The following is a 26,628-nucleotide window of genomic DNA, read 5'->3' as shown; positions in this document are numbered from 1 at the left end:
AGAGCAGATTTCCTGCCAATACTGCGTTCAATATGCAGCTGAAAATCTGCACAGAATTGACACTCAGAGTCAGAGGATTTGCAAAATTGCAGCGTGCTAACGCAGTGCAGCTACGCAATGCCGTATGCACCGTGTCTGGAGTACATTGTCATCCACATAGCATGGGCAATGTAGGACCAGTGTATTTGTCGACTTTATAATTTACATCCAAATTACGCTTGCACAATCATCCGATAAATGAACTGTCTGTTGGTTGTGCGAATCGTATGAATGAATTACATGTGACGTGCGACACCAATTGCCCCGAAGTGCTGCACGCGCCGTATATGACTGGGAGCAAGTTGTCCTTCTAAAGCTGATGATTAGCAGGACTGCTGCTGCCTTGGCCTGGCTGAAGCTTACATCGTGTTGAAATGGTGCAGCATACCTGTTAATTGGCTGCATGCATCCGGTCCCGCGGCGCAACATGCCCGGGTGCGGGTGCCGTCTCGGCTGAGTGAGTATGTTATTTTCTTGGATGCTTCATCTACATGGGGTAGATACCTGTAATCTCCTCCTGGTGATGTGTCTTTGAAGTACCCGTATTCCAATTAGCTTCAGCCTGTGAAGGGTTACATCTTTCGCATCTATTTCGACTAATTTGTACGCGTTGCTATGGTGGTTGCTATGGGCGTAATTTGAATTTGGCTAATTGGAATACCAAAAAAATTGGTCAAGTGATGGAAGCTCTCTATTGGCTATCATCTGTGGAAATTTGAAAGACCCTGAACGAAATTGATTTTCACCTTGTTCTAGTTGGTTTTGAATTTCCCGGTTTTGTGCCACTGGCCTGCATCAAAACTGTTCCAGAAAAAGTGCCAACAAGCGCACTTCAAAAGATCATAACTCTTGAACGTCTGGTCGGATTTAGACAAACCTCATATATTTCCCGGCTAGTTTATCCTACTCTTTCCAATGAGACTAAAATCGAGGAGATTGGAGCAACTTTCAAAATCGTCCGAACACCCTACACACAGGCACAAAGCTAAGGCAGAATTAGTATGTGTAAGTAGACTGCCGTCCGGACCGTGGTCTGCCAGACAGTGAGCTGCATCTCTTGCCATTTACCACATGCATGTAAAGCACGATTCGTTCAAACATTAGATTACATCGTTATTTTATCTGCACCGCTCAGTCGTCCATTTCGCACGGCACAGTCAATTGTTAGTTGTTCGTTTTCGTCTCCGTCCCTTTCTCATATCTTGTAAACGTCCTCTAGTGTTGTTGAATAGTTCATACCTACCTTTGTTAGTCGTGCATTATCCTTTCCAGTCATTGTTACTCATTCTCTCAACTACTAATCCAGTCTGTAGTGGCCACAACGCTCTCCCAGTGAATAACAAGTTTAGCATAACGCTCTCTCAGTGAGTAAAAGGTCCAGCATAACGCTTTCCCAGTGAATACCAAGTTCAGCATATCGCTCTCCTTCTCTCAGCGACCTACGTATTCCAGTCAGTCCACTCAGCCAACGTTTGAAAAAGATTTCACGGAACAGACAATTCACTCAGTAAGTAAAATACATCATGTGCTGTAGGTCTATTTAAAATCCCCTACAATGTTGCATTAGTATCACTGATATAGCACACTGTGACTAAGTTACTGGCCCACTGACTATGCCTACTCCAGAGCTAGGTCATCAGGCTGAGTGACACGGTTGAGAACTAGCGTGTGTGCACATGCCTGGTACAAATCCGCTAGGTACTGCACGGATCTGGTTGTCATAATGGGTTCATTTATATTTGCTCCCGTTAGCGACTGGATCATTCCATTCACTCCCCTGTTCTGTTACAAGTACCGGTACTCAGAAGTAGTTATCGTTCTGGCTATCCAGCTGTGGCCATGTGTGGATCGTTCGGTAGCGGTTCAGGTCAAAGTCCAAAGTTCAAACAGTGAGTTACTTCTTTGCTGCACCATCCGGTCAAAGCCCTCCGCACTTCCACGCCACGGTTCTTCTTTACTCTTCACTGCTACTTGAAGACAACGTTCAAGGATGACTTTCTTGATCTCTTCTCTTTAGACTCGCCACTTGTAGTCGTGTTCGTCTATGAGTAGTTCAACGGTGACTTTATCCATATAGCAAGTTAGATTAGACCATGTTCAGAACTCTCAATAGACAAGAGAAGTTCATCATGTTTCCTACATATGGTGAGAAAGTAGAGAAAGGCAGATCGTTTTCAATGTCATCAACGTTACTCGAACAAGGAATGTAAGTTACAAATGGTGGCACTCCATCTCTTTCTTTTCGTTTACTTCCCATATTTTCGTTAGTAGTGTCGTCTCGTTGGTCGTTGGTCGTTGGTCTCCATCTTTGTCTTTGTCCCGTGTCACAACGCGACGGTCATTCAGGGACCTACTGATTGACCCGAGTCTTGTAGACGAAGTACTTTTCAGTTCTTTGTAACGAAGGTAGACCTGACGAGCAGGAGGATGGATACTGAGTATTTCCGGTTGCGATCGACGATGGAGATTGTTCGAATATCAAGTGTTTGCTGTTGTTACTGTTCGTGCTTGTAAAGTTGAAGTTGAAATTGTTCCATTCATTTTGGGTAGAGACGTACCTTTCCTCGAACTGTCGTTTTCTTCTTGCATGGTTGTCAACTGTACAGAGTTGGTGTTGTTTGAAGTGGAGAGCAGTATTCTTTCGTCGATAGTTGTCGTAGGCAGTTGTAGTAATGAGGTGTAACATTTGTCGGTGATTTCTGTGGTTTTGCTGAGACACGTAAATTGCATTGTGTTGCAGTGTGTTGTGAAGATGTCCCCGTGATGTCGTTCATTGATCGTCTTCACCTTTTTCAGCTACTGACACAGTCACTGACTGACGTAGCTGCATGTCCGTAGACGTGGGGTCAAAGGTTGTTTCACTCTAAATATGGCATTGGGTATGACGTCATGACGAGTGTGTACGTGTGTGCGTACGCATCAGCGTAGATACAAGTATTGACACGTGAGATCAATCTTGTTTGGATCATTGTGTATGTCATAGTATGTGAGTACTTGTTGTCTGTCTGTGTGTCTGTGTATCTGTCCATCTGTCTGTCTGTGTCTCTCTATCGGTCTGTGTGTCAGTCCATCCATGTGTCCGTCTGTCTGTGTGTCTGTGTGTGCATCCATGTGTGACGGTCTGTTTGTCCATTGCTCCGTGTACATGACTTATATTATAATGTGTGTCTGTCTGTGGGTCTGTCTGTGTGTGTGTGTGTGTGTGTGTGTGTGTGTGTGTATGTGTGTCTGTGTATGTGTGTCTGTCTGTGTTACGTACACATTGTCCCTGTACAGACATGTCCAGTCAAGTTGTGTTCGACACGTTTGCTCAGGAGGTGCAGCGAAGAGATGCCACACTGGAAAGTCTTCAGGCTGCTGTGCCTCCTGAGCAGTCGCAATTGTCCTCCACATCACGTAAAGTGACATGGAATCCACCATCATCATCATGCTGCTACTCAATGGGAGTAAGTAGAGTGTTGCTGTACAGTGTGTGTGTGTGGGGGGGGGGGGGGGAGTTTTCTGTGACACCCTGTCTTCTCGTCTGTACCATTGTCAAGTGATTGTTGACGAGTGGGAATCGTTGATGTGACATAACTTTACAAGATGTGCAATTGCTGCAAGCTTCTCTCAAGCTGGAATCAAGTTATGCCAATTTGTCTGGTTTGGATCACTGACCCCTGAGGTCAATCAATAGGTTTCCTAACTCCTGATGGCATTGCACTGAGAGTATTGTTGCTGTCGTTTTTGTAAATCAAATCGTTTTTTCTGTTTTGTATATCACACAGACAATGCTCCTTTTTGTGATCTGCTTGGAGGGTTATCATCTTCGTGATGACATCCTGTCCACTATTGTACACTACATATTTAGTGTACATAGTGTAGAGGTGGATGAGCAAGACGAAACTTACGTAAGTTGTTGTGTTCTTGATTGTTACAAGACTCAGCACTGTTCAGTGTAATGGTTGTTCTTTTTGTCTGTGTGTGTGTGTGTATGTGTGTCTGTCTGTCTATCTATCTGTCTGTCTGTCTGTCTGTCTGTCTGTCTGTCTGTCTGTCTGTCTGATGCTTTACTCCTGTGTTTCTGTATCCCTGCACTGTACCACGTATCCGTCTGTCCACATGCCCCAAGACTTCGCGTCATTGGGATGTACAACTGACTGTGTATCTGTCACGTGTGTGTGTGTCTGTCATGTGTGTGTGGTTGTGTGCGTGCGCATGTGTGCGTGTGCGTGCATGTGTGTGCGTGTGTATGTGTGTGTATTTGTATGTGTGTGTGTGTGTGTGTGTGTGTGTGTGTGTGTGCGTTCGCGCATGTGCCTGTGTGTGTGTGTGTGCGTGCACGCTTGTGCCAGTGTGTGTGTGTGTGTGTGTGTGTGAGCGTGCGTGCGTGCGCGCGAATGTGCCTGTGTGTGTGTGTGAGTGTACGTGTACGTGTGTGTGTGTGTGTGTGTGTGTGTGCGTGTGCGTGCGCGCATGTGCCTGTGTGTGTGTGCATATGTGTGTGTGTGTGTGTGTGTGTGTGTGTGTGTGTGTGTGTGTGTGTGTGCGTGTGTGTGTGTGTGTACAGAAAAACTGGACACTACTGCACTACTGTGCAATCCTTGGAAGAGATCGACTAGCAAATATACTCATCGCACGAGGAGCTGATGTCAATGTGCAGGACAGCTTGGTAAGAACTAGTGATAGTTTAGAGTCTGGTTGTCTCAACTGAATTCTCACTTTGTATGTTCCTACATGTCTGTCTGTATGTCTGTGAGACAATCATCCTGTACATTGGTTAACCATGTGTGTCTTTGTACATATCTGTCCACGTGTGTCTGTACAGCTGTACGTATGTGTGCATGTGTGTGTGTGTGCGTGCGTGTGTGTCACTGTGTGTGTGTGTGTTTGTGTGTGTGTGTGTGTGTTTGTGTGTGTGTGTGTGTTTGTGTGCGTGTGTGTGTGTGTGTGCGCGCGAGTGTGTGTGAGCGTGTGTGCGTGTGTTGATGTGTTTGTTCTAGTTGTCCAGGTCTGTGTCGGTGTGTGGTTGTAGTAGTTAGTGTAATGGTTGTATAGCAATACTCATCACATTCTCTCTTTCTCTACACTACAGCGACGGACTCCACTACACTGGGCAGTCATCAATGACAGGATCAACGTTGTCAAGGTGATGCTGTCACATGACAGTGACGGTGTCACGTTGGATACCACACTGCGTGACAGGGTAAGTATTTGATTGTGTGTTGTTGTGAAGTGAACAGTTTCTACTCGTCCTTCTCACCTGTCCTGCCTCTCCCTCTCTCTCTCTGCCCCTCGCTCTCTCTCTCTCTCATATATATCACGACTACCACAATTGTACAACTGTCCTCTCCTCTCCTCTTGTCAGAAATGTGTACCAGTTGTACGATACCGTACTCGATGACATCATGCGTACACTATAGCCACGTGGTCATATTCACTCTGTTGTTCGATTTTTGAAGAATTTCGAAATCAGTGTGTGAAGGAGTAGACTGTTTGATGGTGTTTGTTGGAACGAGTGAGGAGTGAAGGGTTCTTGTTAATGTAACGAGCACACAGACGACATGGAGTTGTTCCTGACGTGGAGCAGACGTTGTGGACGCCTTCCTTTCGTCGTGGATATTTTCGTTCCAGTAGAAATCTGTAAAATATATTCAAATTTGTCGAGGCATGAACTGGAGTTTTTCCTGTGAATGCATGGAGTAGCAATGTTGCTGAGGAAGGAGAGACTTGTTCTGTACATGTAAGTCGTCTTGTGGAGAGACTGATTTCGTTTTGTTGTAGATTATGTCCTTGCCCTTCGTCAGCGTGTTTTCGTTTTTGTAAAATTCGAATTTTCACGAATATTTTTTTCTGTTGTCCCTGTGATGTGTTGTTGATTTACTCAGGAAGGGAAAACAGCGTTGGACGTAGCCAGGGAAAGGAAGCATGAGGGATGTGTGCAGTTGCTGCTGGAGCACGAGAGTGTGAAGGTATGTTGAATAGACTTGACTGTGAGTGACTGAATTTAGATGTACTGTGTGTATACAGTATTCATTACAGCGTGTCGTTCATTTGATTGGTTGAACTATGCAGTGATTAGGTGTCACGTGAGTCACGTGAGGTGCACCTACCACCACCATGTCCTACATTTGTATAGCTATCCATGAGATCAAGAGAACATAACCCTCCAGGGTGCGCAAGTTCACTTATCAGATTTGGGACGGCGAAATCTGTGTTGCACGTCATAATAATGACATCATAAGTAGAGGAAGTGTGGACGTGGTGCACCGCCACGATGGAATGAGGCAAGTCCGACGCAAAAATGACGTACATCACGGATTACGCCGTCCCACAACCCTATCCCAGTTGCACACTCTGGGGGTATGTACTCTTGATGAGATGTGTGGCACCATCACACCCCTCATGTTGCCGTTCACATTGTGAATATTTACACATGTTGATCGTGAACATGTGTTCCACCTGATTCTGCACTGCACATGCTGTACTGTTTAGTACAGGCAGACCTTGCTTATCCGGTCCTCTTTTATCTGGATCCCTCGCCATCCGGAAGAAAATCGTTGGTTACCGATTTACAGCATATGTCATGCATACATACAGTGTGCGTGTTTGATTATCCGGTTTCCTCGCCTATCCGGATATTTTTGTGGAAAACGGATGTGTGCGGTTATGCGAGGTCTGACTGTAGTACTGTGCAAGGCAGAAACTTTGAGTCTGTGGGCACGTGAGTGGCTTGGATGGGTTTCATTGAAATGCGCTATGGGTTTGATAACAAGCTATTAATTAACCATTTCAGTGCCAAGGGGGTCAGAAAAATACAAATTTTTCTGAGTTGAGCTGGACTCAAATTTTTCATAGCTCAGCTGTATATCCACAGATCTTTACAAACGATGGCTCTCTGGAAAGATATCAAGGTCAGGCAGACCATTGTGAAGAGAAAATGCAGCGAAAATAGTCTTCCTCGAGAGGGCGCCTGAGCGATGTCCATTTCCTGCATTCTGGCGACGTTTATCCTCACGGACACAAACCGATGTGATAAGTAGGTCTTCCTGGAGACGTTGAGTGCTCGTTTGTTACTCTCCTGTGTGTAGAAGTGGAGATACGAAAATATTTGTACACACATACTCATTCTGGGCGACTAAAGTCGCTCATGGCACTGAGAGGGTTAACAGGGAGAGAAATTTGAAGAGAGTAGTTGGGTGGACACACCCATTCCCACAGCACTGCAAACCGAACCGATTCCTTTTATGTACAACGTTTCGTCACAATTGCCATCGTCTGGTACGAAAAATTGTTGGTTTCAAGACGGCGAAACAGAGACTCGCAATGAAGGTCCAGTGCCCATCGCATGTTTTGCGCATGCATTGTATGGACGAATAACTCCCCCATGGAACAGAGCAGATGTGAGAGTTGCGCACTCTTGTTTATGTACACTTGATGAGATGTCTATCACTATTACACTCTCGTGTAGGTGTTTTTGGTGTCACTAGTGACACATGTTGACCGTGAATATGTTTTTCACCAGATACTGCACTACACACACTGGTGTTTATAGGCCATTCACACGACGTCCAAACTCACTTTTATCGTACCGTTTCCAAGGATATTTACTCGGATACAATAAACTTGCATTGCTTGAACAACGGAAAATTTTAAATTTAACATTTCCCGGTATTTTCAAGAGGTCACTAGGGATACATTGACGGTTGTAAAGTTTGCCCAGCACCGTGTGAACTGGATCACGGTTTGCCAGTGTTATCTTGGTCACACACGTGCAAGTGTTTACACGTCGTGTGAATGGCCTATTAATACCCCTGGTTGTGTTTTCTCATGTACAATGCTTGCACTTGTGGTTATCACTAGTATTCCTTAAGTTCACCTTATAGGGGATTCACACACACACACGGGTAAAACCACGGTTATGGGAAAGTTGTTATGGAAACTATGGTACTGGGGGAAAGGAAGAACCTTTCGGGAAAAAATTGGCAAAGCCGTGGCCGTGGGCCTCAGGCCATTTGTTAAGGGAAAAATCCCGTCGCCATACGATGCGCGTGTGTAGATCTTGTCTTTGGCGAGAACTCTGAACCCGTAGTTGTACGGGTGCATCGCAACCTGCATTTTCAGACAGTGCCCTCGGAAAATCGTGCACAGAACGTACTACAAAAATGCAGTTACAGATCATTTTTTAATTTCCCCACCACAAATCCATTGCCAAACACACGGCCAAGGGAAAACTGACCACGGGTGTGAACGGCCCCACTCCGTTGACCGAAGGTCTAAACTTTTACCTTGTCCCGTGACCTCAGGTTTCCCCGTGAGTGTGAATCCCCTATTATAGGATCAAACGGACCCATTGTCATTTGTGACTTCACTCCCTCGAACCCAGACCCTGATTCTGTGGAAAAACAAGTTTCAATACTTCAGATGGGAGAATCCGACTTGGCATTGTTTTTCGGCGTGGTTACGTCAAATTCTAGAATATTTCAGCAAGTGTATTGCTTTGTCGGAGAGAAGAGAATGATGTTCATCCGTTTGAAACCCAAAGTCCCGTTTCCATACGACAAGCGTTTTTTTTAGGTGATGAGTTTTGGCTTGTTCTGGTCGGGTCGCAGTGCCGCAGACTATGCCATCATCATCAGCGTCGAACAACTTCTGGCCATTTGACATTTCCAGGCGTTGAGACCCTTTCGTCTTCCTCCATGAGCAATTGTTTTGCGCCAGCATACCAAGTTATAAGCAATACCATATGCGCACGGTCCGCTCAGTTCGAGTGATGAGGCTTTGTACTTGTGCACTGTACACCATACTGTACTGTGCAGTCGTCTTGAAATTTTCTCGCTTCTCCCATTTCACCCATTCATTTGTGTTTCTAGCGATAGTCCGAAATTGTTGCACTTCAAATCACTATCCCTAGGTAATGGTTTGGCGAAATTGAATACTACTTGCAGATTTCTTATATTCTGTACTCTAGAGAATTGATTAACCCTTTCACTGCCAGCTGAACCCTCAAGGTGACAAGGCGCTCCCTGCCAGGCTGTCAGCTGAGCAGTACACCCCTCCATGCCAGGCACTTTTTACCTCCAGCTCAAAAAATCGAAAGGCCAACTTTTCCTGGAGTTTATGGTACTTTCTGTACCGACTACCGCTTTCCAAAGTATACATCGTAGGTAGACAACTCCTAAAGGAAGCCATTGCCGTCGAAAAATTGCCAAATCCGAAGTACAAACGTGCTGCACATAAATGCGTGTCATGTCATGCGAAAGTGCGCCGCATGCGCTGCATACACTATGTACACGATCGGCCCGGACACTGGCGAAGTAAAGTTAGGGACCATCGCAAAAGTTCGCAGAAGCCCCTGAAACGAAGAGCATACGTTTGGGGGGGGGGGGGGCAGGGGGAGGGAGTCGTGTCGAAAATCGCAAATCGGGCTTCAATTCAAAAAAGTATTGACGACATGTAGGAGCTGATATAGATTAGCATGCCATCACAGCCGGCGTAGATCGCTTGTCAGGACGCGTAGTCCATTCATGCAACTGCGCGTGTCGCGTAGCTGGCTGCCTGTACACTGTGTGTAGTCTAGTACCAAGAGTCCATAAAACGCGTGGTTTATGGACTAGCAGGGGTTCATAGGGTTTATGAACCCCTGCTGTGTAGTATATTATAATAATTATTATGTGTGCAGCATCCAAGTGAAATAATGAAGCCCATATTGTGACTGTCGTTTCGTTTGAGGGGGGAGGGAGGGGGGTCAGGCCCGAAACTCACGGTCTTCGTTTCGGGGGCTTCTGCGAACTTTTGCGATGGTCCCTTAGTTAGTTGTTCGTTGTTTTGGAGAGAGAAGCAGATCCTTTTTTCGTTCGCTGGGATTGAAAGATATGCCAGTGGACAGGAGAGCTACAATACTGGAAGCAGAAGAGATAACTTGCGGAATCTTCTCTGTCTTCGTGGCAACAGGACTTCAGTTGCTAGAGACTTTCGTCCTGTCGTTGCGGACGGAATTCTTGTTGCGGCCACCAGAAAACTCGGAGAACGAAACGTTCGTAAGTCGTTTGGTGAAGCGGATCGTGTCGGTGAACAGCTGCGGAATGTTCTGCCGCCGTGGCGGTCGTTTGTTCTCCCGATTAGCAGCAGTCCAAATACAAATACTTTTCAACTTTGGAGAGTGAAGCACTTCCCTGTTCCGTTGACAAGCGCGGCGTTCGCGGGTGTAATGCACTTTCGCATCAGCTTGCAGTAGATCGTCAGGTATTGAGCCAGAGGTAGGTGTCGTTGTAGAAAGAATATAATTAGGTTGTAGCTGACATACCTGTAGTGTCTCTTGACCGTGCTGATCACCATGGTAACGTGGTAGTTCTTAGAAATTTTTAATTCTGGACCCAGTGAACGCCGCCAGCGCTGTTTCCATCAAGTTTACAGTGAATGCATCCCCGAGGAATCCAGCGTCTGGTTGTCTCTACCCGTGACTCCAACCGCCTATCGCAACGGATAGCCGCCTGGAGTCTTGGATACTGTAAAACGACAAACTTTCGCGGCGGCCAAATTTAGCGTTTTAGCAAACTGGACCAGTTAGCGGCGATTTATTTTAGCGATTTTTACCTTCCACCGAAAATCTTCAAGAATTTTATTTTACAAAGACTCGGAGTGCTGGGGTGCAGAGTGCATGAAGAATGCCAGAAAAGAAGAAATCAAAGAAGGAATCAAAGATAATCATAAGGTGAGCACTAGTACCGTAAAGTCCGCAGCAAACGCCCACTTCGCAGCAACCGCCCACTTCGCAGCAAACGCCCACTTCGCAGCAAACGCCCACTTCGCAGCAAACGCCCACTTCGCAGCAAACTCCCACTTCGCAGCAAACGCCCACTTCGCAGCAAACGCCCACTTCGCAGCAACCGCCCACTTCGCAGCAAACTCCCACTTCGCAGCAAACGCCCACTTCGCAGCAAACTTCCACTTCGCAGCAAACTCCCACTTCGCAGCAAACGCCCACTTCGCAGCAAACGCCCACTTCGCAGCAACCGCCCACTTCGCAGCAAACGCCCACTTCGCAGCAAACGCCCACTTCGCAGCAACCGCCCACTTCGCAGCAACCGCCCACTTCGCAGCAAACGCCCACTTCGCAGCAAACGCCCACTTCGCAGCAAACGCCCACTTCGCAGCAAACTCCCACCTCGCAGCAAACGCCCACTTCGCAGCAAACGCCCACTTCGCAGCAAACGCCCACTTCGCAGCAAACGCCCACTTCGCAGCAAACGCCCACTTCGCAGCAAACGCCCACTTCGCAGCAACCGCCCACTTCGCTGCAAACGCCCACTTCGCAGCAAACGCCCACTTCGCTGCAAACGCCCACTTCGCTGCAAACGCCCACTTCGCTGCAAACGCCCACTTCGCAGCAAACGCCCACTTCGCAGCAACCGCCCACTTCGCTGCAAACGCCCACTTCGCTGCAAACGCCCACTTCGCTGCAAACGCCCACTTCGCAGCAAACGCCCACTTCGCTGCAAACACCCACTTCGCAGCAAACGCCCACCCCAGCGTGTCCATACTATTTTCGTAACTTTCAGGTCAATATAGTTGTAGAAAACTGACACGAAGGTCGAATGCGTACGAAAGCGGCTGTAATGCCTACAAACTGCCCATGTCTTTCCAGGAGGCTCTGCAAAGTGATTGTCATTATCTTGCTGCAAAGAAAAACTTCTGTCGAGAATTCCTTTCATTCAATAAATGAGTCGTCTTTGTGGTAGTTCGCTCTCCATGTGGTAATGCTGTAGAATCCATCTAGTTTTCATGACATTTCTGCAGTGCACCATGTCGCGCTTTCAGAACGGAACAGTGATTGTTCTGACGAAGCGTCATTCAACCACTTGATTACTCGCAGTATTGCAGTTGCAATTCGAACAGGGTATGTCACCGAAGCTACCCTACAAAGTCGTTGCTAACTTGTTGAAAACTCTGAAGTGCTCGAGAAAAACACTTGCTCTGAGCGTTGTGTGATTTGGAAATGATGGCTTGAAACACCGTCAGAAGTGTATTTGTTTCCTGCAATACTCTGTTCTTCGCTACCTTATTAATCGGAAGAAACTCCTGTTTGGATTTGCGAATTAAAACAGCCATCATCATAAAATCACTACGAGCTAGCTCGTGGCTAGTGCCCAGAGCGATTTCGAAACCAGGAAAGTGGACATAGTTTACCGTAGCAAAGCGCTCTTCGCGCTACGGTGTGAGATGCACTTTCGTACAGTAGGGGTGACAGTGCATGGGGTCGGTGTGTACAGGCCAGCAGATCTTGCAAAAATGGGGTTAATGTTTGCAGCGGACTTTACGGTACTGGGAGAAAGGATGGCGTTTTCGAAGAGGGATCTTCGGAAGACTTTCTCTTCGAACGGCTGAGCCACTGCGACACTAATGGCGATAAAATTCAGAAGACTTCTTCGAGCAGTACAACACTAACTAAAATCTACGCAACAGCAAGCTGGCCAATCTCTCCAACAAGTTCAACAACCCTCTCCACAACACTGAGACATTCTCCAGTCGATCGTTTTATTCTCTTCTGCAATTCTGGTTCAAGTCGCCGTACTCCAACGACAACAAGCAAAACTAGTGTTGGTACGTTAGGGGCCATCTGTAAATATAGAATTTTTTGGATTCTCCACAGGCCATAGCCTAAATCGAGGGAGTCTCGAGATATTTATTTAGAAACGAAAACTAGTCGTTTAGGGGGGAGGGGGTTGAGCGCCTGTTCGTTCCTCGAGAAATATCGATGCACAGTTTGTATATGTGATCACGTCCAGAAAAAACGAAAAAAAAATCGATACTATGTACCGTTTGTATGTGTTCGTTTCTGAGGGGTGGGGGAGGGAGGATGAAGAGAAATGATAGCTCTCGTTTCTAAATAAATATTGGTATTTACGGAAGGTCGCTTACTTTCCGCAGCTGCACGCTTTGGACTGTAGCCGTGCAAGCAATGATCAGCGCTAGTCCAGAGTCTGTGCAGTGTATGTACAGACAGTGCACAATCGATCATCGACGCATCGCGTAGTAGATGATTGTACAAATTTCATATTCGCGTGTCAAACTTCCGCGATTCGGCCCTGCTCACGAAAGTCGCGAAAGTTTGTCGTTTTACAGTAATAGTTAGGCATCAAGTCTGAACCAAATTCCTTGCTCCGTGCAATGAAAGTTGACGGGAAAGGGGAAAATACTCGCACCGACTCTGGGAGGTGGAAGTGCGTGAGAACCGATTTCTTCCTCGCCGCTCGGCAAAAATCGAATGCGCATTTTCAACGACGCTGGTTCGATTTTGTTCAAATGGCAACCCATACTACTGGCAGCGTATTTCGATGGGTATGGACATCTTCCAGGGCCCAGTGGCCGTCTACCACGGCTAAACATCTCCAATATTCGAAAATAGAGGGCCAAACTGGGTGAGGTCTACCTGTCGACTTGCGTCGACAACAGCACTGGGGACTGCTGGCACTCGGAGTGCATGAATGCGCTGTCGACTGCAGTCGACAGGAGCAGTGAAAGGGTTAAGACTAAAATCCGAGCATTTGGAGCGAGTTTGAAAATTGAGTGAAGTCACTATTGCCTAGGGGTGAAACAATTATACCGAATACTCGAGTACTCGCTCGGTTTTTTCAAAAATAATCGTACTCGGAATAGATCAGAGTACTCGTTCATACATGGTACATGCATTAACCACAGAAATCTGCAGTTTCAGAGCAGCAGTCGCCAGATATTGATGTGCAGACTGTGTGGTGAACATTTGTTCACGACTAGAGAGAGAGCCCACATGACCCACCAAACAATATACCCGAGAAAAATGACTGGCACTCGCTTCAATCAGGGTTGTATCATGTGATGTTAAGGCGTTAAGGCGGTGTGCAATTTTTAGGAGATGAATAATAGTTGAATACTCGAATATTCGATCGGAAAAAATCAGAGTACTCGAACTCGGGATATCAGTGCCAACTTTCACCCCTACTATTGCCATAAGCAAATTTACACATACGCTCAACTTCACGCACACTGGTTCAGTACCCCCGAGTGCTGAAACGATTATATCGATTACTCGTTACTTACTTGATAAGAAATAGATCGAGCGGTTATTTCGATTTTATCGGCTTAACGAGTAGAATGGTACTTACGCTCGGTTCGGGATTTCCCCCCTTTGGGGGGGGGGGGGGGGGGCGGGGGGTTGCACAAAGCGTGCATGCACCGAAAGTGTTGCGAGTACGAGACGAATATGTACATGACTGTACATGTAGGTACAGTAATAGTCGTTTAGCCGATAAGCCGATCGTTATGGTATCAGCTAAGGCACTAAGGAAACGTAATCGTTTCAGCACTAGAACTTGTCAATGGTCGCTGCCTTTGCATCATATCTCTTTCATGGCATGGCAGGGAAGGCCGAGAAAGTAATCGTGACTAATTTCACGGCAGTTTGTGCGCAAACCAGTCCCTCAAAATCAAAAATCCATCACGATGTTTTTATTTACGGAGTAAGTAGATGGAAAACCACTCATTTGAAGGGCTACCTCCCGCCTGGCTATCCCCCTTTGAGGGAGATCTCCCGACCAAAGAGAAAATGAACTTGGGAGCTCTGAAATGGATGAACTGCAACCACTGCAACTGCTTGTGGCTTAGCACCACAGCACACACCGTGTTTTCCGGTGTGTTGGCTGCACCTTGAATTGCATCCAAAAATCGTCCTGCGGCTTATAATCCGAATGCTGGAAGTGAATCAGCCAGCTCTACAGCGCTCCATGCATATAATGAGTGTATGATGTCATTAGACTGTTTTCATGTACTGAAATCCATCATTCCACTTGCACAAAGCTTCTACATGTCAGTTCAGAGTGAAGGACAAACTAGGCCCCTTTTCACCATAACCTCAGTTGTTCTTCATAAGTTTTTAAGCATTTATAACGTCTTGTATGTATGTATGTATGTATGTATGTATGCATGCATGCATGCATGCATGCATGCATGTATGTATGTATGTATGTATGTACCAGTACCCATTAAGTTAGATTGTCAAAAAGGTAAAAGTCTGACGTATGGCTTATACTTAAGAACAAAAATACGAATTTTGGGACTGAAAAGCGGCACGTAGCTTAGACCCTGGGGGCTGGGGAAAACGAATGTCGCAATCGACCCGTGTCCTATCCTGTGCATCAAGCACTAAATGTTGTACCGTCCGACTTTGTAGGATATCACCGGACATTAACCCATTTCATACTTGGCCCCTTTTCTCCTGTGGAGAAAAGGGGCCAAGTATCTCCTGTGGAGAAAAGGGGCCACACACGTTTGACGTTTTGACGCCCATCGCTGGAGGCAATGATAGCGATGCTACAGCCGAAGCCATAGTAAGTTGTGCTGGGATGGCACCATTCAAGAGCTTGCATGGCTGAAGAATTGACCGCCACTATTCAGCCTGGTCTACACCACACAGCTATGAAGTGGTTTTTCTGGCCAGTGAATCCCTGCTTTTGGTCTTTTTCATTTTTTCCATACACACATCCACATACGCTGGCATATACTGGCTGTTGGTACCCACCCACGAGAATGAAAGAAAAGTCAAGATTTGAGAAAAAGAAGAAAGACGTGTGTGACCATAATCGTCTGGAATCGAACCCGCAACCTCTCGATTGGAAATCGCTGCACATACCACTGCACAGCCACCCTCCCTCCCTCCCCCCCCCCCCCCACACACACCTTTGGACGTTTGGATGCCCATTGCTCGTGCAATGATAGCAACAGGAGTTGCAGTAATTCCTCTGGCGAGTTAGATCGTTGGGCAAACGGGAGTTCCTGCTACAGCCGCAAATGAACACTCTAGGCTTTGGCACAGCCGGCCGGGGTTGGTTGCACATGAGGCGCCAGTTTCGTCTGTCCTGCGCCAAGTCGCACCAGTCACCTGTCACGCACCGAGCACTCAGATCAGCAGCGGCGATGTGAGTCCAACGTTTCTTGGGACCGTATCTGGGCCTTGTGTTGAGTCCCTCAGCAAACAGGACACGCTTGGGGAGACGGGAATCCTCCATTCGCCCAAGGTGGCCAAGCCACACACACACGCACACACACACACACACGCACACACACACACACACACACACACACACACACACACACACACACACACACACACACACATACACAAGCACACACACACAAAACACTACTACTACTACTATTGACAGCTGCCAGAAATGGCCACGCCGCTCCCCAAAGGGAGGTACTGTCAGAGAGGTTAGGGGGGAGGAAGGCAATGCTCCAAGTGGCGTTCCAGATCTTGACGCCTCCGGAACCGTCGGTTGTGGCAAACTTGGCAGTGAAACTTGAATTGTTGGCGTTCAGCCACAGTAGGGCGCTTTGGACAGGTTCCACAACGGTGACGCTTGAGACCCGCAGCCGATTTAAATGAACGCTGACAGTTGGTGCAAGTTACACCAGGAACAAGAGGAGCAGGGGCAGGGGCCGGCGGCTGGTCGACATCGCCTAGCCGACACTTATGCACCGCAAAGCCTCCTCTGCTACGTAGCCATCGGTTGCATGTTGGACACTGTACTGATCCAGGCTGCTCCGATACCGGGAGCTGACGGATTGCTGAACACTTGTGACGGACCATGTCGGAACTACGGCGGAACAGACGGTTGCAGGTTGGGCACTCGATGCTCTTCGGGGCGGGTTCCTTGTCCTCACCTGCTGCTGTCACCACTCCACGCCACTCTCCACGATCGCTTGCCAACTCAAACCAGTTACGCACTCCAGCCACGGATAGGTCCGTGTGAATGGTGTCCTTCCAGCGACGACGAGGTCCACAGAATGGCCGAGACTGAGGGAGACAGGCAAACAGCAACTGCTTCGGTACTCACGTACTCACAAAAAACACAAAACACACACACACACACACACACACATTGACCTTGTGTACAGCTGCCAGTAACTGATAAACTGATAAAAGTAAATTGATCAACTCATTTCTGGTGTTGTGTGTGTGTTGTGTTTCTGCTTGGAAACAAAGAACGAAATGAAGAAAGAGGAACTTCGAACTGGTGGGTGCCAATCCGTCTGCTAGATTTTAGGAACTTCTTCGTAGTAATGATTTTTGGTTATCAAAGTCTTCACGTACGAGATTTTGGAGAAAACAAGACAGAGACTGTGACAGAGAGAGCGAGATAGATAGATAGCTCATGTGGGGTAGTGCCTTTGCTGTTTGCATTATGCACAGGTCACTGACTTGTCAGTTTGGGCACTCTGGCAAGGTACATTTGGGCCTGGTTTAAATCTGGCTTTGGAAATTATATTTTCCATTGCTACCAGGTTCGGGCTCGTTTTCTCTGTGCTGCGCTGATGAGTCCACAAAGGACGAAACAGTTCTGTCCGCAGATTGATAAGATAGATAGATAGATAGATAAGTTTCCAATCTCTCTCTCTCTCTCTCTCTCTCTCTCTCTCTCTCTCTCTCTCTCTTGTGTAGATAGATAGATACAAAGGAGTAATTTTGGCAATTGCCGGCAACCATAATTATAGCGTCTGTGTGATGCTGGCGTTATTCGTGAATCGTGTAGAGTAATACCAATTTAAGCACCAAGTATCACACATGATCATATTCATAGTGATTAGTCTCAGGTTTTAGTATCAGTCATCTGATTGCAATAGCATGAAACTTTGAGTTATGAAAAATCCAAACTGGACCACTTTCTGTCTTTTTAGTGAGATAGATAGATAGAGATATACCCAATGCTGTATGCTGTATAGATAGAGAGAAACGTAGAGACAAACAGACAGAGAAAAGGGGTGCGGGGGGGGGGGGGGCAAACAGGAAGAGAATAGAAGTTGGAGCGCTTGGGTTGCAATGAAGCCGAGACCCTATGGTCGGTCAAGCTGCCCCTGCCTCTCCCTCACCCCTGCCATTCCATATGTCTCATCGCTGTCTTGCTGCTTTGTGCCGTCAAATGGCGTGTGTTTTTTTGTAAAAAAAAAAGAAAGAAAAAAGAAGGAAGAGCAAACGGGGTGGGGTGGGGGGGGGGGGGGGTGGTGTGGGCTCTCAATTGCTTTTGTGACTGGTAAACTCTGTTGTACTCAAGACATTCTACCATTTCCCATGATAACATGTACTAATGATTGTTGCTGCTACTGCTGTTGCTGCTGTTCTTGCTGCTACTGCTGCTGCTGCATTATTATTGTTTATTGCAATGCAGCTGCTGTGGCTGAGGACATCATTGGTGGCAAGGACGAGGCCATGGTGGTACGCGTGCGTATGTATCTTGTCGGCAAGTACGCCACAGGAAAGTCCAGCTTTGTCCGTGCACTGCTCGGTGAAGAGTTCATTGAAAACGCGGACAGCACCGACTCCATTTCCATCCATCGATCCAGACTCAGAATGCATCTCTCCTCTCAACTCGCCACAGGCACACAAGAAGCCGCACAAGTTCTTGTGGACAACAGTCAACATAGTTTCTTTGTCAATCTACTCACAGCTCGTATCCGATCATCTCTAGATCTGGTCAAGAAAATCAAGGAGGCTCCAGAGCTACCCATCGCTGCACAACCATCAGCATGGTCCAAGCTCAAGAAATTCACCAGGTCACTACTTCCACCAACAAAGAGTATTCCTTTGGCTACTTTTCCGCCTACTGGTGGAGCAGCAGCTACATCCGCTGTCCACAATGAGTTTGCCAATGTTCCTCATGCTAATGACCTGACCAAAGTGGCACCAGATGTTATCTCTCAAGTTCGCTCGTCTGTCAGCAATGTCGATAACAGTTCAAATGAAGCGGAAGCAGCATATGCGTTTGTTGAGCTGTGGGACATGGGTGGACAGATGCCGATGTTGGTACAACAAAGCATCTCGTTTTCCGTTTGTGACAGCGTGTACATTGTGACTCTTGACATGAGGTGTGACCTGGATGAGGAGGTAACGGAAGACGTCTACCGCTTCGATGGTCAGGAGATTGTAACTTCCACACCGTTGCCAGGAATGACGCAGGCTGACTACCTTGACATGTGTCTGTCACTGATTGCTTTGCAGCATAGAGCAGACACACACCCTGACCAGCATCACCACCGGCAGCAGCAGCAACAGCAGCAACAGCAGCAGCAGCAGCCGCAACAGCCGCAGCACCAACAGCAGCAGCACCAACATCAGCAGCATCAGCATCAGTCAGACACAGAGACGGGTAAGACCAGTAGCAGCAATAGCAGCCACCATCATGATGAGAGTAGCACAGCCATCATGGTTGTTGTTACACATGTGGATCTTGTCGATGACGACCAAATAGAGAAGAAGAAGGACATGTTCTTCAATGCCGTGACCAAGCTGGCTGAAAAGGCCGGACCCAATGTCAAGGTCTGTGGACCCTTCTTTGTTGACAATCACCGTCTTCAAGATCGCGTATCTCGCCACAGCCAGCTTGCTGAAGCACAGCAAGAGCTCTCTAAAATTGTGTCTGCCTTTCCTGTCCAAGGAATTCCCTTGATGCAGGTGAAGATAGAAGAAGCTATTTCTCTTCACCAAAAGGAAATGCTGCGCTATGCAGAGGCTGGGTGCAGTGATGATGCAATGCAAGCTACCAGTAGTGATCAGCAGCAGCAGCGGCAGCAGCAGAGTTTTGTTAGTATGGACTACCCACAGTTTGTAGACTTTTGTCGGCATGTTAGCGGCAAAGATCTCACCACTGCACAAGTGTCTGATCTACTGCACCACCTTCAGCAACACGGCACAGTGTTTTGCTGTGACTGCCCGCATCCACTCACTTCAAGTGTCATTTTCCTGGAACCCCAGCAGCTATTACTCAACTTTGTACGCTTGATGACCTTCCCTCTTAAGGAGACAGCTTTTCCAAGCACATCAGCAACATTAGTCAGAGAAGTGCAACACTTTCGACGTACGGGAATTGCCAGCGCGAGGTTGATAGAGAAAGTTTGGTATCCTCTCAGCCGTGTTGTCCAGCTAGCTCTCTGTAAATCAATGTGTTACTTCAACTTGGCAGCAGAACTTAAGCCCGCCAGCAGTGCAGCCACCAGCAGTACAGCCACCAGCAGTACAGCCACCAGCAGTACAGCCACCAGCAGAACAGCCACCAGCAGTACAGCCACCAGCAGTACAGCCACTAGCAGTACAGCCACCAGCAGTACAGCCACCAGCAGTACAGCCACCAGCACCGGAGGGTGTGGCAGTAGAGACGGCGGCAGCAGCAACAGCAGCAGCATCAGCAGACAAGACAGATGTCCGGTTGTCACGTCAGGCCTACCCGACCTCTTCATCCCGTTCTGTTGCAACCAGGAAGCATTACGGTTGGTTTTGGAGGATGATGTTCCCTTTAAGCTACCGTTTAACCACCTCAGTTTCCCTGGGATGCTGTTTCCTCCACCACTGTTCGGTCGCTTAGTCACCTACATAATTCATCGTATGAAGAAAGAGTCAGCCAGTCTTCAGTTCACATCCAGTGCGGCATCACTGAATTTGGAGCTTGGTTGTAGTCAAGTATGCCTCTGCTGGACACCGACAGGTGTTCGCTTAGAATGCGCTGCTGATACACCATCCATACTTGCTGATGTGGCTTGGGATATGAAGAGTGCAATTGTTGACTTCACACAAGTTCTCAGCACCCAAGGATACCAGCAGTTCACAGTTGTTGGTGAGTCATTCGCCTGCACTTCCAACTCATGCCAGGATCGCCTGAAGGAATGCAGCAGTCCTGCAGAGGTGCTGGTACACTCGTCGTGGGTGTTGCTGACCAGCTTGCACAAGAAGCATTTCTTGACGGCATATGAGTCGGATATGAACACCGCTCTGACCTTCAAGGCAATGTGTGCTACCTGCAAGGAGAGGGTCATTGTCCCGAGGTCCTTCTGGCCCTGGCTGTGTAAGGATGTGCCATTTGTCCAAGCTGAGGTGAGTTGTGAAGATTTTCTTCCACTGTCTTGTATGGTTTCAGCATACACTTGAAATGTCAAGCTGGTAGAATAGATACTTTGCTTCAGTATCTACACCATCATGTGACTGTGATCATGTGACAGTGATTATGTGACTGTGATCATGTGACCGTGACCATTTGACAGTGATCATGACCGTGATCATGTGACAGTGATCGTGTGACTGGGATCATGTGACCGTGGTCATGTTCATGTGACTGTGATCATGTGACTGTGATCATATGACAGTGATTGTGTGACTGTGATCATGTGACAGTGATCATGTGACTGTGATCTTTTGATTGGGATCATGTGACTGTGATCATGTGACCGTGATCATGTTCATGTGACTGTGATCTTGTGACTTTAATCGTGTGACGGTGAGGATTTGACTGATCAAGTGACCGTGTGTCGTTTATTAGTTTTCATTATTTCTTCAAGGAGAAGTAGTTTCTTTTCAGCAATACTCAATAGAATTCTACTTGATCAAAAGCTAGCATAGAATTGCAATGCACTACGAATGGAGGATTATAATTATTATTTTATGGTATACGTCTGTGGAATGGGCCTGACTGAACTTTTCTCTTGTTTGTGTTTCTTGCCTGAATATCTTCGGATTTCTAAAACGGTTTCAGCAGCCACTAGCAGCAGCAGCAGCAGCAGTGCGACCAGCAGCAGTGCCACTAGCAGCAGCAGTGCCACCACCAGCACCAATGCCACCACCAGCACCAATGCCACCACCAGCAGCAGTGCCACTAGCAGCAGCAGTGCCACTAGCAGCAGCAGTGCCACCAGCATCAGTGCCACCAACAGCAGCAGCAGTGCCATCAGCAGCAGCAGCAGTGCCACCAGCAGCAGCAGTTCCACCACCAGGAGCAGTGTCCCCAGCACCAGTGTCACCAGCAGCAGCAGTGGCACCAGCAGCAGCAGTGGCACCAGCAGCAGCAGTTCCACCAGCAGCAGCAGTGCCACTAGCACCAGTGCCACCAGCAGCAGCAGCAGCAGCAGTGCCACCAGCAGCAGCAGTTCCACCAGCAGCAGCAGCAGCAGCAGTGCCACCAGCAGCAGCACCACTAGCAGCAGCAGTGCTACCAGCAGCATTGCCACTAGCAGCAGTGCCACTAGCAGCAGCAGTGCCACCACCAGCAGCAGCATTGCCACCACCAGCAGCAGTGCCACCAACAGCAGCAGTGCCACCACCAGCAGCAGCAGCAGTGGCACCAGCAGCAGCAGTTCCACCACCAGCAGCAGTGCCACTAGCACCAGTGCCACCAGCAGCAGCAGCAGCAGCAGCAGTGCCACCAGCAGCAGCAGTTCCACCACCAGCAGCAGCAGTTCCACCACCAGCAGCAGCAGCAGCAGTGCCACCAGCAGCAGCACCACTAGCAGCAGCAGTGCTACCAGCAGCATTGCCACTAGCAGCAGTGCCACTAGCAGCAGCAGTGCCACCACCAGCAGCAGCAGTGCCACCACCAGCAGCAGCAGTGCCACCAACAGCAGCAGTGCCACCAACAGCAGCAGTGCCACCACCAGCAGCAGCAGCAGTTCCACCACCACCAGCAGTTCCACCACCAGCAGCAGTGCAACCAGCAGCAGCTGTGCCCCCAGCAGCAGCAGTGCCACCACCAGCAGCACTGCCACCAGCAGCAGCAGCAGTGCCACCAGCAGCAGCAGCAGTGCCACCAGCAGCAGCAGTGCCACCAGCAACAGTCCCACCAGCAGCAGCAGTGCCACCAGCCGGACAATCAGCAGCAGCAGCTGCATTACCTCTGCCAGCACCATCATCATCATCACCAGCAACAGCGGCAGCAGCGGCAGCAGCAGCGGCAGCAGCAGCATTAGTACCCGCAGAGGCAGTTGCATCACAACCTTCAACATCACCGTAAGCACATAGACTTGCTGTAATTCAAATCATGTGTACATGGTACAGGTATTGCTTCACACCTGATCTCAATTCTACCTTTTATATGCTAATAGCAATGTTACTCAAAGTCCATACCACTATTTTCTTCTCTCTCTCTATGTCTCTCTCTTTCTGTCTCTCTCTGTCTCTCTCTCTCCCTCCCTCCCTCTCTCTCTCTCTCTCTCTCTCTCTCTCTCTCTCTCTCTCTCTCTCTCTCTCTCTCTCTCTCTCTCTCTCTCTCTCTCTCTCTCTCTCTCTCTCTCTCCTCTCTCCTCTCTCTCTCTCTCTCTCTCTCTCTACCTCTCTCTCTCTACCTCTCTCTCTCTCTACCTCTCTCTCTACCTCTCTCTCTCTCTCTCTCTCTGTCTCTCTATTTCTCTTTCTCTCTCGCTCACACTATCTCTATCTCTCTCCCCTCTCTCTCTCTCTCTCTCTCTCTCTCTCTCTCTCTCTCTCTCTCTCTCTCTCTCTCTCTCTCTCTCTCTCTCTCTCTCTCTCTCTCTCTCTCTCTCTCTCTCTCTCTCTCTCTCGCTCTCTCTCTGTATCTCTATTTCTCTCTCATAAAGGAATAAAGCAGTATAGAGGACTGACTCTGCCGTCATCACCATGCATCAACGAAATGATGCATGATGATGACGGCGGATTTAGTTCTATTTATTCCTTTATTAAAATCCCCTCTTCGCGTTGTCTTCTGACCCTCCGTGATTAACATGAAAATACATGTCGTTTTCATATGTTCTGTCCCTCTTTCAGACTGAAAGTTTTGTCAGAAATTTCTGACTTTCGAAACTTCAGCCGAAGCATTGAAGGTTGCGTCAGCCGCCTTAAGCGTGGTAAGTATGTTGCTGCCTATCTGTGTAGAATGGAAGACAAAATACGTAGCATATATTCCGGAGTATAATCCGCACCCAGATGTTTGTGTCACTAAATACATTACATTGTTTGTTGTTATTTTAGCTGTTCCTACTTGCTATGTTTCTATCACCTCTTTACTGTACCAAATAAAGACTTGGAATAGGACTATATACATTATAGCGTAACTTGTAGTCCCTGTGCTTAGACTTGCTGTGGTGTGGGGCAGTGTATTGGGAACGTGAATAGGCTACCGACATGTCTCTGAGAAATGCTGTATTTCTTTATGTTCCCTCCTTGTTCTCCTGTGTGTCCAGAGGACTTTGCCCAAGCCGTTGCAATACTGATTGACCCAGAATACAGCAACGATTTCAAAGACGACATGCAAGACTTTATCGTGAGAAACGACCATGGCACCACTAACATACCGGATAATATGCATGGTGTTATCAGGTGGGCCGTGGACAAAGCTGGAACGCGTGAAGTCACCCTGGCCGAGTTAAAGAAGATAGCGCTAGACCTGAATCCCGACAAGAAGAAAAAGATTGAGAAAACATTCCAGTGAGTTAAACAAGAATAACTGATCTCCTTGTCATCCAGTATTTCGGTGGGATGGTCCGGGTCGGGGCCAGGGAGAAGGGATGGTGTGGTGGTCAAGTTTGTTTGAGAAAGTGATGGACGGTCTGTGCTGGGATTCTGCCTGCACCTTGGCTTGTCGTCTGAGAATTGCTTCCCAGTAGCAAAGTCCCTGGTTTGAAAAATTTAAACTCGGATACTGATCCAGTAATAGAATGTAAAATGTAAGAAAACACATTGGAACGATGCCCTGTGATTGCCCTTTCTGACTGATTATTATCTTGTTACAGTCGTGGATAGTTGCTTCAAAACTTACAGTCGTGGATAGTTGCTTCAAAACTCGTTCCAATGTGTTTTCCCTAGTTTGGGTTAGCAGTTTTCTAAGAATACCAAGGATCTGATAGACTGACAAGATCATGCAAGAAAACACCAATCGCACTCACCTGAGCTGAAGAGCTTCAGCTTTTCAAGTCGTGTCGGTTGTGCTAACATCCGGCCAAACGTTTTTTCTCAGTAAAATGGTGTATATTCTTTGAGCGTGCAACCATCGCCAAAATCTGGTCAGCCTCGTAGACGAAAAAAATCACGACTTCACCTCTCTCATTTCTATAAATTTTTACAAGATACACATCTCACTGGCAGGCCAATGGAGCTAGCATGGTGTGAGATGGTGCTGGTTCGGCCTGCCATGTTCAACCGACTAGAGGTCTCGGCATCTTCAAATGGCAGGCACACCGAATTGAGGGCAAAGTATCGAAAATGATTTCGAATAGAGGGCGGGGACCTAATTTGAAGCACAGCAGAGAATAACAAACAATAAAACAGAAAATGGGAGTGAAGAAGAGTGTCAAATGAAACACTCTTTCCTTCTAAAATATTCTCAACCCCCCCCCCCCCCCGCCCCTCTGTCTCTGCCTGTCTTTTTATTGCAGAATACCATATCTGTCGGCTTGCTTGTCTGTCTGCATATCATTCATTCTCTTACCCTCCCTGCTCTCTTTCCCTCTCTCTCTCTCTCTCTCTCTCTCTCTCTCTCTCTCTCTCTCTCTCTCTCTCTCTCTCTCTCTCTCTCTCTCCCTCTCTCTCCCTCTCTCTCTCTCCCTTTCTCTCTCTTGTTGTTTGTCCTTGGTACAGTGTTGAAACATGGTGAGGCGTCATCTTGAAGCTGGCCTGCTCTTCTGCCCAGTGGTGGCCTCTATTCGTTCCTGGCTTAGCTGTCAACTGTCTACATTATACTGGTAGTGAGTCGCTCGACAGCAGAACACCTCAAGCATCTGAAGACCATCTTCCAGCACTTGGCATAGTATGGTCTGGTGGTCATTGTCAGCAAGTGTGTCTTCATGCAGCCCTCCGTGACATTCCTGGGTCACAATGTCAAAGCCACTGCTGGCGGCGGCATTGAGACACTGGCAGAGGAAGTCAAGGCTTTGGTGGACTACCCTGCTCCAGACACTCACTCTGCTCTCTACCTCGCTTTCTGGGCTTGGTAAATATCTACCGACACTTCATCACGGATTTGTTAAGCAAGCCCTCAATCTCCCACGAACCTCTCTGTCGCGAACGTCGCAATGAAAAACATGAAAATAAATTCTGAATAATTAATTTGTATTTTGCATTACATGACGATGATTAACATTAGTGTTTTCGTATATACCATGACAATGATTGTACTCTCTTACTCTCTTACATTGTGGCTGATTCCACGCTTGGGTTAGCAGAATTCTGGCTCCCTATCTTCATTTCTAAGGATTGACTCCATTCCACTTCAAAGTAGCTTCGAAGGTAGTCTTCGTTTCTCTAGTCTTTGCATTTCGTTCTGAAACAAATTTTTCGTTATGTTTTCATATCGTGAGTAGTCTCGCGCTCTTGATTTGTTTTGCTCACACATGACTTTCCTTTCTGTTCTTTTTGTTATGCCCATGATGACGTATTGGTATGACGTGTATATGTGTATGTAACCACTTGACTACATGACTATGAGGTCAAAACTACAGAGTCTGCAGACTGTAGCCTAGTGCAGGCTAGTGCACTTTAGCAATTCGCTCTCCTTGCTGTTACTTCTTCTCCGTTTCAATTTTGTCGTTGCACTAGTTCCTTTTCCACCATTCCACTTAAATGAAAGTCGTGGTCGCCATTTCAATGCATGATCTTTGTGCGCAGCTGCCTGTGGACGCAGCTGTCCTTTTTCCGTTAAATTTGAATCTTGAGTGAGAAAGTAACTTTCCTAATGATGAAACGTTGTTTGTGAATTAATGTCTTTCATGTCCGTTGGTTCGGGATGCAATGATGCCGTGAGGGCACGACACGCTCGGTCGTACTGACTTCCGACGCTCAGACAGTCTTGAGCCACATCAAGGACT

General features: G+C 47.6%; 1 protein-coding gene across 2 annotated transcripts; it reads left to right on the top strand.

Moving 5' to 3' along the window:
* The first annotated feature begins 1,230 nt into the window (after positions 1 to 1,230).
* LOC135822814 (uncharacterized) lies at positions 1,231 to 26,504 on the top strand. Of its 2 annotated transcripts, XM_065335646.1 has the most exons (12): positions 1,231 to 1,546; positions 3,316 to 3,485; positions 3,807 to 3,929; positions 4,589 to 4,690; positions 5,114 to 5,224; positions 5,907 to 5,990; positions 17,042 to 17,072; positions 18,222 to 20,917; positions 21,573 to 22,819; positions 23,594 to 23,673; positions 24,010 to 24,253; positions 25,403 to 26,504. In XM_065335646.1, exons 2-12 carry the CDS (start codon positions 3,318 to 3,320, stop codon positions 25,416 to 25,418), a joined length of 4,902 nt encoding a protein of 1,633 aa, XP_065191718.1. In that variant the 5' UTR covers positions 1,231 to 1,546; positions 3,316 to 3,317; the 3' UTR covers positions 25,419 to 26,504. The 2 variants fall into 2 exon arrangements, with proteins under 2 accessions (XP_065191718.1, XP_065191719.1); XM_065335647.1 differs by lacking the exons at positions 1,231 to 1,546; positions 3,316 to 3,485; positions 3,807 to 3,929; positions 4,589 to 4,690; positions 17,042 to 17,072.
* The last annotated feature ends 124 nt before the right edge of the window (positions 26,505 to 26,628 follow it).

Source organism: Sycon ciliatum, chromosome 8, assembly GCF_964019385.1.
Source record: "Sycon ciliatum chromosome 8, ocSycCili1.1, whole genome shotgun sequence".
NCBI classification, from domain to species: Eukaryota; Metazoa; Porifera; class Calcarea; order Leucosolenida; family Sycettidae; genus Sycon; species Sycon ciliatum.
Note: the sequence above shows the minus strand (reverse complement) of the source record. Positions and strands in the feature narration are given on the sequence as shown.